The following is a 12988-nucleotide window of genomic DNA, read 5'->3' on the forward strand; positions in this document are numbered from 1 at the left end:
CCAGAGCCAGCGCAGCGGACTGACACTGATTTCTAATATTTTTCAACAGGTTCATTTTTTCTAGTATAAGCTAGGTTTAGGAATGAAAACTCCAAAATTTCCAAATATCATCATAAAAATCACATTAATGAAGGCAGTTATCATAACCACCTTTCAACTTAGACTTGCTGGCATCCAAAGGAACATTTTAATCTATTATTGAATCCATTTGAAGCCTAGTCTACAAAGACATCGATGAAATTTGAAAAAAAAAAACGAATTTTCAAAAAAATTGGAATAACGATTATTGCTATCACTTTCATGTTCGAACTCGGTCAAGGGGACATGGAAACAAATTTTTTCAGCCGTCATTCAATTCATTCCGAACGTTTTTTTTTTAGTTATCGTAAAAAAACCAATTTTTGAAAAAATTCAAAAATAAAAAAAATCAATCAATGAATTGAATTTTAAACAATGGTTATGGATAGGGCCCAATAATACCTACATTTGAAAAAAAAAAAATCAATTCCATCGATTCATTAGCGAGCAATCGAAGAAAATCGAAGAAAAAATTTGATACATACACACACACATACGTACATACGTTCGGACACGATCTAAAAATTGCATTTTCGGACTCGGATCACATTGGGTTGATATAACATGAAAGATCAAAAACTTAAATTTGACCGATTACAATGCTTCCATTCGGAAGCAAAAAGTAGAAAAAAATTGAACATTTTCAAAGAGCGTTTTTAATAAAGATTAAAAAATAACTCCGATAGAGTAAATAGTGAATGGATAATTTATCATGGTAACTAACGATCTGACAGCCATTGACTACTGTGACAAATGACGACCTAACAGCCATTAGATGCAGCAAATTACTAATTTGCAATTTCCTCCCTATTGGGTTTATTTTCCAATATTATTCAAAAACGCTCTTTGGAAATGTTCAACTTTTTTTCAAAGTTTTTTTGATTGTACAATCATAATTTTTGGAGACTTAAGGGCTATGTAAAACGGAATAGGAATTGGAGATTATTTCAGATTATCAAAATAAAAAAACAACCACAGTCACGTTCGAAAGATAATCCACCAGGACCTTAAAAAAATATTTGCAAGGGCGTCACCAGCTCGAGAATACTATCCCAGGTTCTACTCCTAGCCATAACTCTCAAATGTCATTGAATGAATACAGATGAATGCAGATTGCGAAGTTTCCTATCACTTATAAATTCCAAAAATATAATTCCCTGACATCCCCATTAACAGGTCAACTGTCCTGTGTTCCACATCGTCAATAAAAGATAATGATGCGCAATGGATCAAAGGGATTCATCAGAATACATCAATATTGACAGTTATTCCACTCGATGAAAATTTAATTTGAATGTACATTTTCTCCTTCCGTTGTTAGTAAATACACTTTCAATGTTTTTTTATACAATGACACTATATATTATAATTATAATACAATCTATTACATTGCTGTTCTTCTCACTCCCCACTTCTGCATTCTCATCTCATAAATATATTTTTCTTTCACACGATAAAGGCACCAGCTTTAACTCATTGTATTTCATAAATTAATCGTCACTGATATAATTACACGCATTTAAAAGCTCCAACGAATTCAATGTACAAATATAAATGTTTCCTCTTCCCACTTCCTTTGAATGACGATCCAGTGTTTTAGATAATTCAATTTACATCGTTAAATTGAATTGATGAATGGTGAATACCATTATTCCCGTCCCAGGCAAGAAACAATCAATTGGCAGTCAATCGCTTCAATTAATTGTAGGGAATGTTTTATGGAACTTGTGGAAGTTATCCAGTTATCGATTTTGGCTTTGGTCACATGTGGACTACTTTTGGTGTACTGCAAATAAGTATTAAATTATGATCGATTATAAATCATGAATTGTTGTTCATCAGTCCTCTACGGATACACTGGGAATGCTTATCACCCAATCGCATTTTCTGTTGATGGTAAAAACTGTATATAAAACTCCAATTTTCTTCAGAGGTTTCTGAATACTAGATCTGGGCCAGAAATTTCAAGGTATTTATTGATATTTTTGCACGCACATTTCTTCCTTTCACTGAAAAATCAAAATTGTGCATTCATCAATCTTTAGTATCAAGTCTGTTCGCGAAAACACTATTGGATTTTTAAAAAATAAGTTCACCAGAAAAGAAACTACAAAGCTTTTTGGGAACAGAAATTTTCTAGATTTTTTACATTTCTCTAAGTGTTTAACAAATTTTTTCGTTGAACTGAACCGCACACATTCCAATCGTACGGGTATAAATCGGTTCAGAAGGGGATATCAAAAAGATGTAGCACTTCGCTGTTGCGTCTCTAATGGAAGGTGAATAGAACAATAGCGATGGGGTAATGAAGCACCCTATTGTATCCGTAGAAAGAGCGTCCAGGAGGTGTACTCGTAGTAGTCCCGTTTCTATATGCTGTATGAGGTTCAGTAAATTTTACTATTGGAATTCACGGTTTGATGTTGCGAATTCCAAATTATGGTCTATTTGTTTATAACAATTTGATTGTTCAAACTATGATATCGTGGGTGCAAACAGGATGGAAATTTTCCAACAAGAAAAGTGTATTTTCACCAGTCATCGACATAATCATAAATTTTAAATAAAGTGAAATTTTGAATAAGTCATTTGGTTAATATTACTCACCAATTTTCAATTTATTAAATTAATCATCAATTAAATATTCAAATTCCGAATTATTTTATTAATCAATAAGTGAATTCGGAAGATTATTTAACTGATCGAAAATCCTTTTTATGAAATTTATAATTATCCATTATTATCTTATTTTTCACATTTCAATGAAGATAAGTAAACCTTAATTATTCTAAGATGCAACTTCTCGTAATATTAATAATCTGATGCTTTATGCCGATCCCTGATTTTCACATATCAAACATTTTTTGTTTTATAACTTTGTTCCCTAACTATGGTAAATAAAGAAAAATAAAATGTTATGAACAAATAGATCCTCCCACAATTTGCAAACCCCCACTTCGCATTCGGATTTAACCCTAGTCTGGTCACCAAATGCGTCCCTCCAACTTTGATCACCTGCGCGGGGATTCCCCGTGTTATTTAGGCTTTAGCGTTGCCGAATTCACTCTACACTGCACGGACGCGTTTAGCGAGTTTCCGGCAACGTCGCGTCATGGGTAATTTCATTTAACATGGGAAAACATAATTCATCTGTTCGAAAATTTGTTTCCTTTAAGAATTTTGGGAAATATCTTGTTCTAAAAACTACCATAATTTTTTAGACACTTCAATTGACGAAGTTGATTTTTTTTAATTCTTCCGATTAGCCAGTCAATTGTAATTAAAGAAAAACGACGCGCGACGGGGTTTTCCTCATCGGGTGATCAATCTAGAGTTAACACCATAAAAAAAGTAAACTCCAATAATACAATTTACTGAACTTCGTAGTCCATACAGGAACAGGGTTAGCGTATGGACTATAAAAATTAAATGAATGGTAACTGGGAGGAATGGATGCACTTTTGCAGAGAAAATGTCTCTACAAAAAACCGATATAAAGTCAAATGTAATTATTTCATTCAATCCATTCATTGCATAATTGCAGTAATTAAAACTAAAGACAAAGTTACCTTTTACCCCACAACCAATTTAGTAATACGCTTGATTGACTCTGGACGTCTCGTGCTGAAATGAGTGGAATAAAAAATTAGTTTCAATCATAATTGTGCGTCATACTGTGTTGAAGAGTGAAAGTTGTGAAATAGAACTAAGAGAATGTGAATCACTTGTTTTAGGTGGAAAACAATTACTCTAGCATGGAATACATACAAAGGGTGTAATTGGCATTGATGAGTCTGGCAGCGGCATCCGGAGGGAGGGTACTAAGGGCGTCTTTGTGCGCCAGCAGTGACATTTGCTGGGTGTTCCTCAATTCTCGATCATCCATCAATCGAATATCTCGTCTGTGACCCACTGTGTGCAGCTGGGACAACCTACGGGGAAGACTAGCGTTTACAGGGGGCTCTGACTACTCAATAAATCATAAGCAATAATTATAATGAAACACATGAGTCTAAAAATGTTATATTCACAGAATATAAAATAATATTAATTAATGTTAATAATAGTAATAATAATATTAATAATATAATTTTTTACTTTATGTTCTACGAATATTCAATGTTTCGTAAAAATAGTCACTTTGGGTAAGGAAGAAAAAAATCTTCAATCGAAGTGAAGGAAAAGGGTACCACGCATCATTTCCTAGTTTTTTGGCGGTTTCAAAGGATTTTTGACGATGTGAGCTAATTGGAACCGTGGTCAATCGAAAGAACGGAAACTTTTCATCGGAAACTCATATTGAAAACTCGCAAAAAACATTGACCTCTGCTGAGATGCAAAATTTTGTCAAAAACTCGCAAAATTAATAAAGGAACGTTGTGAGCATAATAAAATTTTTTAAAAATTGGAAAAAATTTTTGAGGCTTTCTGAATGATAAGAAAGCCTCAACAAAATTAAATTTTGTAGGTATAAAACAATACCAATAATTGGCGAAAACACCCATAGACACCTTACCACTGTTGTTTTGAATTTAGTTTGATACCGTAATATAATGAAAATTACGAAATACGCGAACATCCATAATAATATATCAGTTGATTCAAAGAGCTTTAAAGTCATTAGCCATTCGTTACCCAGCCACATTTTTTAAATTAATTAATTAGGGCCCGTGATTGTATACTGAAACCAGTAAAAGTATCCTTTGTGCCACCCTGACCCCAGTCGTCTGATCTCAAAAATAAAAGTGCGAAAAAATCTCGAAAAATGTCACTTACTTTTGAGCAAGTTCAGTTTTCTCCCGCGAGGGATCACTCTTTTCCTGAATTTTCTCTGCATCAACATTCACAGGCTGTTCACTCAACGTCGTCACCTCCCCAGCACCTCCCCTCCTCATCTCCTCGTTCAATCTAATGGCGTTAGAAAGCCTCAACTGCAGGGTATCCCTCTCCTCCAACAACTGCATCAACTCATGAGTCAACTCCTCGCACCTCACATCCCTCTGATGAAGCATATAGAGCGCCACATCTAGTTCACTCGAGGTAAGGGATTGTTCCCTCATCCCCTGAGATTCCTCCCCACTGGAAGACGAACTCGATATTTCTTTGGCTAATGCGTTCTCCAACAACGAACACTCAGTGGTCTTACTCTCTAACTTCTTCTTTAATGACTCCACCTCCGCCTCCTTCACATCTAATGTCTTCTGAAGATCTATAACTCTCACTGAAGCTTCGTCTTCCACAATAGCCTCCTGTGCTGTAGGAACTCCCTGGGCGTGAAGTTGGTGAAGAGCGGAACTCAGAGATGTTTCCAACTGAGTTTTTTCATTGTATAAAGAGTTCACTTTGTCCTGAAGCTCTTGGAAAATCCGCGGATACGTACTCTCGTTCAAGATGTACTTTAAATCCTCAACTTCCGCTTCTTTAAGCCTCAATTGCTCCTTCAAAAGTTCTATTTCCGAGAGAATCCCCTCGTTTTCTTTACATTTAGGACAGATTTCACAATTTCGCTCTTCTAATTTTGCTTGCAGATTAGTCACAATTCCCTTCAGGGACTCGATTTCGTTTTCTTTTGAAGAGAGCTCCTGATGCCTTTGATCTATTTCTGATGTCAAAGTGGTGATTGATGTTGTCAGACGTATTATTTCTTCTCTAGAAGAAGACAAATCGTTTTCTAGAGTGGAAACTGTCTCCTTTTTTACGTTAGATTCAGTTTTGAGGGCTTCCACCAGCCATTCATTCTTATCCAATGATTCTTTCAACAACTGGAGTTCTTGATTCTGATTTTCAATAGTAGAACGCAATGTGTCACGGTCTGACGAGAGTTCTTGAATTTTAGAAGATAGAGAATCAATTTCTTCAGTTTTCTCCTGCAATGTCGCCTGCAGTTTCGCTGACAATTCCTTCATTTCTGCTTCTTTATGAGATAATTGTCTCGACAAATCTTCTTCAGCTTCGGTCAATTGACGGGTCAAGTCTTCTTCTCGTTCAGTTAATTTACGCGTCAAGTCTTCTTCTCTCTGTGTCAACTTGCGAGATAAATCCTCTTCCTGTTCAGTCAGTTTTCGCGACATGTCTTCCTCCGTTTCCATCAATTTCTTGTTTAAATTATCTACGTTAACACGACAAGTTGCTGCTTCAATCTTTGCACCTTGTAATTGCTGGATCTGTTGTCGCAATTCCGCAACTTCTTGAACCCTGACGTTCAATAGTTCGGTAACATTGGACAGAGTCTCTTGCGCGTCGTTGAGCTGATGCTCAGAGGCATTCAGACTCTCTTCTAACAGTCTGATTCTTTCGTTTCGTTCAGCTATTTCACTCTCCAGCTCTTGTGAACGCTGCAACGCCTGGCCAAGCACAATCTCATGATTATTCTCCACCTCAATCCTCCTTTGATTGGCAATCTCCAAATTAGTCCTGCATTCCGTCTCCAAATTCTGACATTTCTTCAGGGTTTCATCGAACCCGATCTTCATCTCGTCAGTCTGATTCTTAGACTTTTCAATCTCTCTCATCCTTTCGCTCAAGGAAATCTCAATTGCAAGCCTCTCACTCTTCTCAGCTTCGATTAATGTCCTCAGCTGTTCATTCTCAGTTGCCAACATCTCCAAGGATTCCTGGAGCTCGTCGTATTGCTCTTTCGAGACCTTTTCGATCGTTGATTTTTCAGTTTCACACGTTTCAAGAGATGTAGATACCTCCCCAATATCTCTCTCAACTCCTCCGATCTTACTCGCCAACTCCTTATTCCGGATTTGAAGAACTTCGACTTCACGATCCTGACGTTCCTTCATCTCTGTGAACCTTTCATTGGCAGCAATCAGAACGTCAATTCGTTTCAACAGATTGTCTCGTTCTTGAATGATTTTGTTGTGATCTGATTTAACTTCACTCAAGTTCTTTTCTAATTGGGAGATCTGGGACTTGAGTTCGTCTTCAATCGCCGAGTCGAGGTCGCACAAGCTACCCGAGGATTTCTGCAGCTTCAACTGTTTCTGAAGATTTTCATTCTGGGCCTTGAATTGCTTTAGTTTTTTCACCAACTTCCCACTTCGAATCTGTCCCACTTTAATTTCCTCAGTCAACTTGAGTTTTTCGTCCTCCAAGTCTTTAATTGTGTCTCCCAATTCAGCTATCCTAGCCTTGAGTTGAGTTTCTCCAGTGCAGATCGGAGCCAGTGCTAATCCAGAGCCCAACTCCGCATCCTGGGCGTTCCAGCCCCACTCCTCTTCATCGTCGAGCTTAATCTCCTCATCATTAAGTGGAGGTGCTGACAATCCTAAAGAATACTCAACCCTCATCTCCTCGGACACTTCTTCTTTATTCTCTTGAGATTGAAGTACTGAAGTTGAATTCAAATCAATTATCCTCTGCTGCAACGATCGAATTGTCGATATGATTGCAGTCAATTCCGTAACGTAATCATTTATGCTGAACTCTTCAGAGTTTCCTCCATCTTCAATCAGTCGTTTTGCATTGGTGATGAAATGAACAATCGTATTCTGCAAGTCGTCCTTCTCCCTCTTCAGAGTCTCAATCATTGCATCAGTGGAGTCTTGAGATATTCTCAAGTCCTCAACGGGTCTCGCGATGAACTCCTGGCGCTGAAGCAGCTCAGCTCGCAGCTGATTGTTCTCCTCACTCAGAAGTTGAACCTGTTGCTCGAAATCTCTCACAATCGATTTTATTCCTTCTGCTTCGGAAGATAACTGCGCTAATTCTTCATTCTTCTCTCTGAGTTGTCTAATTTCTAGCTGATATGAAGAGATTTCGGTGGTCAATTGATTAAGTTGAGAGGACAATTGACTTTTCTCGATCTCGATGTCTTCAAGTCTTTTTTTGAGGGATGAAGTGTCTTCAATGGAGCTGTCTACGTCCCAAGGAGCTGGGGCAGTGAAGAGTTTGGCAGCGTCGAATAATTTAGGGGCTGGAGGGACTTGCTCAATCCTCTCAGGAACTATATTCTCCAGCTTCTCAACTGTTGTCCTCTCCAACTTCAAATTGTCGAGTTTCTCGGATAAATCATCCTTCTCAATCTGCAATTCTTGGAATTTTGCATTCAATTCTTCGAGTTCTTTCTCCTTTTCTTGATGAATCTGGGATAAATTCAGGTGGAGTTGCTCGAAGTGTTGGGCCAAAGCTGCAATTTCTCGAGTTTTTATCAGTTCTTCATCGAGAGCACAATTTCTATCGTTCAAATTAATTATCTGCTCGTGCAATTGCTGAATTCTCAATTCATTATCTGAATTTCTCGCTAATAAGTTATTGAATTGAGCCAATGATTTTCTAGCTTCCTGAGACTCTTCGTTACACTGCATTTCTTGAGTCCTCAGATTCTCTCGCATTTGTAAGAAATTTGCGATGGAATTCGCCAATTCGTTGTCTAGGTTCTGAATCTCAGCATTTCGCTCTTGTAGTTTTCCTTCCAATGCATTCACCAGTCCCTGGCATCTCTCGCAGTGGTCGCAGGAGTCCGGGGGGTGAGAGGATGGCTGGGCATTTTTCAGCTCGATTATCTCATTTTTCAAGGATTCAATGACTCGCAGTCGTTCGGTGGATTCTGCCTCTGTGTTCTCCAGGCGCTCGTGCGTTTGTGCGTGCTTGGAAGACAACATTCCATTTTCTGTTCTCAGGGTTTGGATAGTGTTCAATTGGTCGACGTATTCAGTCTCCATCACTTGCATTCTAACTCCTAGTTCACGAGCTTTCTCTTTGGCTTCTTCTAGTTCTTGCTCCAGGGTTGTCTTCAGGGTCTTGAGAGCTTCGAGTTCGGAGGTGATTGAGTCTTTAGATAATTTTTCAGATTCAATTTCTGATGTTAAGGAATCGATCTCTTGGATCTTCTGGTCAATGTCGATGGTCAGGGATGAGATCTGATTGTTTTTATCGTCAATTTCGAGGGTTAATACTCCAATTTGTTGATCTTTGGAAGATATTTCTGAAGATTTATTCTCGACTTCTGCAGCTAAAAATTCAATTTGATCTTTCATGGAGTTCAACGTCTCTTCTAATTGACTCAATTGTGTTTTCAATAGTTCAATAGTCTCCGATGTCATCCGTTGATTTAACGTATTGGTTTCTTCCAAGTTTTTGAATTCTTCCTTTTTCTCCATAATTTGTTCATTCAAAAGCATAATTTTCTCGTTAGAAGAATTCAAATCCGATTCAGTGATCTGTTTGTAAGATTCGAACTCTGCAGTTATAGAATCTCTCATCAGCTTTTCACTCTCGATTGATTTAGATTTTTCATCGATTTCAGCTGACAGTCTTTCTGTTTCCAATTGTAGAACTTTCACACGATCGTGAAGACTGGATATTGTGTCATTAGCTGTGTTCAATTCGTCCGATAATCTCTGAATNGCAAATTACTAATTTGCAATTTCCTCCCTATTGGGTTTATTTTCCAATATTATTCAAAAACGCTCTTTGGAAATGTTCAACTTTTTTTCAAAGTTTTTTTGATTGTACAATCATAATTTTTGGAGACTTAAGGGCTATGTAAAACGGAATAGGAATTGGAGATTATTTCAGATTATCAAAATAAAAAAACAACCACAGTCACGTTCGAAAGATAATCCACCAGGACCTTAAAAAAATATTTGCAAGGGCGTCACCAGCTCGAGAATACTATCCCAGGTTCTACTCCTAGCCATAACTCTCAAATGTCATTGAATGAATACAGATGAATGCAGATTGCGAAGTTTCCTATCACTTATAAATTCCAAAAATATAATTCCCTGACATCCCCATTAACAGGTCAACTGTCCTGTGTTCCACATCGTCAATAAAAGATAATGATGCGCAATGGATCAAAGGGATTCATCAGAATACATCAATATTGACAGTTATTCCACTCGATGAAAATTTAATTTGAATGTACATTTTCTCCTTCCGTTGTTAGTAAATACACTTTCAATGTTTTTTTATACAATGACACTATATATTATAATTATAATACAATCTATTACATTGCTGTTCTTCTCACTCCCCACTTCTGCATTCTCATCTCATAAATATATTTTTCTTTCACACGATAAAGGCACCAGCTTTAACTCATTGTATTTCATAAATTAATCGTCACTGATATAATTACACGCATTTAAAAGCTCCAACGAATTCAATGTACAAATATAAATGTTTCCTCTTCCCACTTCCTTTGAATGACGATCCAGTGTTTTAGATAATTCAATTTACATCGTTAAATTGAATTGATGAATGGTGAATACCATTATTCCCGTCCCAGGCAAGAAACAATCAATTGGCAGTCAATCGCTTCAATTAATTGTAGGGAATGTTTTATGGAACTTGTGGAAGTTATCCAGTTATCGATTTTGGCTTTGGTCACATGTGGACTACTTTTGGTGTACTGCAAATAAGTATTAAATTATGATCGATTATAAATCATGAATTGTTGTTCATCAGTCCTCTACGGATACACTGGGAATGCTTATCACCCAATCGCATTTTCTGTTGATGGTAAAAACTGTATATAAAACTCCAATTTTCTTCAGAGGTTTCTGAATACTAGATCTGGGCCAGAAATTTCAAGGTATTTATTGATATTTTTGCACGCACATTTCTTCCTTTCACTGAAAAATCAAAATTGTGCATTCATCAATCTTTAGTATCAAGTCTGTTCGCGAAAACACTATTGGATTTTTAAAAAATAAGTTCACCAGAAAAGAAACTACAAAGCTTTTTGGGAACAGAAATTTTCTAGATTTTTTACATTTCTCTAAGTGTTTAACAAATTTTTTCGTTGAACTGAACCGCACACATTCCAATCGTACGGGTATAAATCGGTTCAGAAGGGGATATCAAAAAGATGTAGCACTTCGCTGTTGCGTCTCTAATGGAAGGTGAATAGAACAATAGCGATGGGGTAATGAAGCACCCTATTGTATCCGTAGAAAGAGCGTCCAGGAGGTGTACTCGTAGTAGTCCCGTTTCTATATGCTGTATGAGGTTCAGTAAATTTTACTATTGGAATTCACGGTTTGATGTTGCGAATTCCAAATTATGGTCTATTTGTTTATAACAATTTGATTGTTCAAACTATGATATCGTGGGTGCAAACAGGATGGAAATTTTCCAACAAGAAAAGTGTATTTTCACCAGTCATCGACATAATCATAAATTTTAAATAAAGTGAAATTTTGAATAAGTCATTTGGTTAATATTACTCACCAATTTTCAATTTATTAAATTAATCATCAATTAAATATTCAAATTCCGAATTATTTTATTAATCAATAAGTGAATTCGGAAGATTATTTAACTGATCGAAAATCCTTTTTATGAAATTTATAATTATCCATTATTATCTTATTTTTCACATTTCAATGAAGATAAGTAAACCTTAATTATTCTAAGATGCAACTTCTCGTAATATTAATAATCTGATGCTTTATGCCGATCCCTGATTTTCACATATCAAACATTTTTTGTTTTATAACTTTGTTCCCTAACTATGGTAAATAAAGAAAAATAAAATGTTATGAACAAATAGATCCTCCCACAATTTGCAAACCCCCACTTCGCATTCGGATTTAACCCTAGTCTGGTCACCAAATGCGTCCCTCCAACTTTGATCACCTGCGCGGGGATTCCCCGTGTTATTTAGGCTTTAGCGTTGCCGAATTCACTCTACACTGCACGGACGCGTTTAGCGAGTTTCCGGCAACGTCGCGTCATGGGTAATTTCATTTAACATGGGAAAACATAATTCATCTGTTCGAAAATTTGTTTCCTTTAAGAATTTTGGGAAATATCTTGTTCTAAAAACTACCATAATTTTTTAGACACTTCAATTGACGAAGTTGATTTTTTTTAATTCTTCCGATTAGCCAGTCAATTGTAATTAAAGAAAAACGACGCGCGACGGGGTTTTCCTCATCGGGTGATCAATCTAGAGTTAACACCATAAAAAAAGTAAACTCCAATAATACAATTTACTGAACTTCGTAGTCCATACAGGAACAGGGTTAGCGTATGGACTATAAAAATTAAATGAATGGTAACTGGGAGGAATGGATGCACTTTTGCAGAGAAAATGTCTCTACAAAAAACCGATATAAAGTCAAATGTAATTATTTCATTCAATCCATTCATTGCATAATTGCAGTAATTAAAACTAAAGACAAAGTTACCTTTTACCCCACAACCAATTTAGTAATACGCTTGATTGACTCTGGACGTCTCGTGCTGAAATGAGTGGAATAAAAAATTAGTTTCAATCATAATTGTGCGTCATACTGTGTTGAAGAGTGAAAGTTGTGAAATAGAACTAAGAGAATGTGAATCACTTGTTTTAGGTGGAAAACAATTACTCTAGCATGGAATACATACAAAGGGTGTAATTGGCATTGATGAGTCTGGCAGCGGCATCCGGAGGGAGGGTACTAAGGGCGTCTTTGTGCGCCAGCAGTGACATTTGCTGGGTGTTCCTCAATTCTCGATCATCCATCAATCGAATATCTCGTCTGTGACCCACTGTGTGCAGCTGGGACAACCTACGGGGAAGACTAGCGTTTACAGGGGGCTCTGACTACTCAATAAATCATAAGCAATAATTATAATGAAACACATGAGTCTAAAAATGTTATATTCACAGAATATAAAATAATATTAATTAATGTTAATAATAGTAATAATAATATTAATAATATAATTTTTTACTTTATGTTCTACGAATATTCAATGTTTCGTAAAAATAGTCACTTTGGGTAAGGAAGAAAAAAATCTTCAATCGAAGTGAAGGAAAAGGGTACCACGCATCATTTCCTAGTTTTTTGGCGGTTTCAAAGGATTTTTGACGATGTGAGCTAATTGGAACCGTGGTCAATCGAAAGAACGGAAACTTTTCATCGGAAACTCATATTGAAAACTCGCAAAAAACATTGACCTCTGCTGA

The 12988-nt window shown here is 36.6% G+C and overlaps 1 protein-coding gene across 1 annotated transcript in view; it reads right to left on the reverse strand.

The window, feature by feature from the left end:
- Window positions 1–1336: 1336 nt before the first annotated feature.
- Window positions 1337–12988, reverse strand: part of LOC107041832 (protein lava lamp) — a 33095-nt gene continuing 21443 nt past the window's right edge. Inside the window, exons 7-13 of the mRNA XM_015262603.1 lie at window positions 12424–12587; window positions 12225–12279; window positions 10432–10441; window positions 4855–9428; window positions 3847–4010; window positions 3648–3702; window positions 1337–1864 (exon numbers count right to left, since the gene is read on the reverse strand). Coding sequence (XP_015118089.1) covers window positions 1840–1864; window positions 3648–3702; window positions 3847–4010; window positions 4855–9428; window positions 10432–10441; window positions 12225–12279; window positions 12424–12587 — 5047 coding nt within the window. The 3' untranslated portion in view covers window positions 1337–1839. The remainder of the gene's footprint in view (window positions 1865–3647; window positions 3703–3846; window positions 4011–4854; window positions 9429–10431; window positions 10442–12224; window positions 12280–12423; window positions 12588–12988) is intronic.

This window comes from Diachasma alloeum, unplaced genomic scaffold (genome assembly GCF_001412515.2).
Source record: "Diachasma alloeum isolate Michigan unplaced genomic scaffold, Dall2.0 Dall_scaffold_00381, whole genome shotgun sequence".
Taxonomy (NCBI): domain Eukaryota; kingdom Metazoa; phylum Arthropoda; class Insecta; order Hymenoptera; family Braconidae; genus Diachasma; species Diachasma alloeum.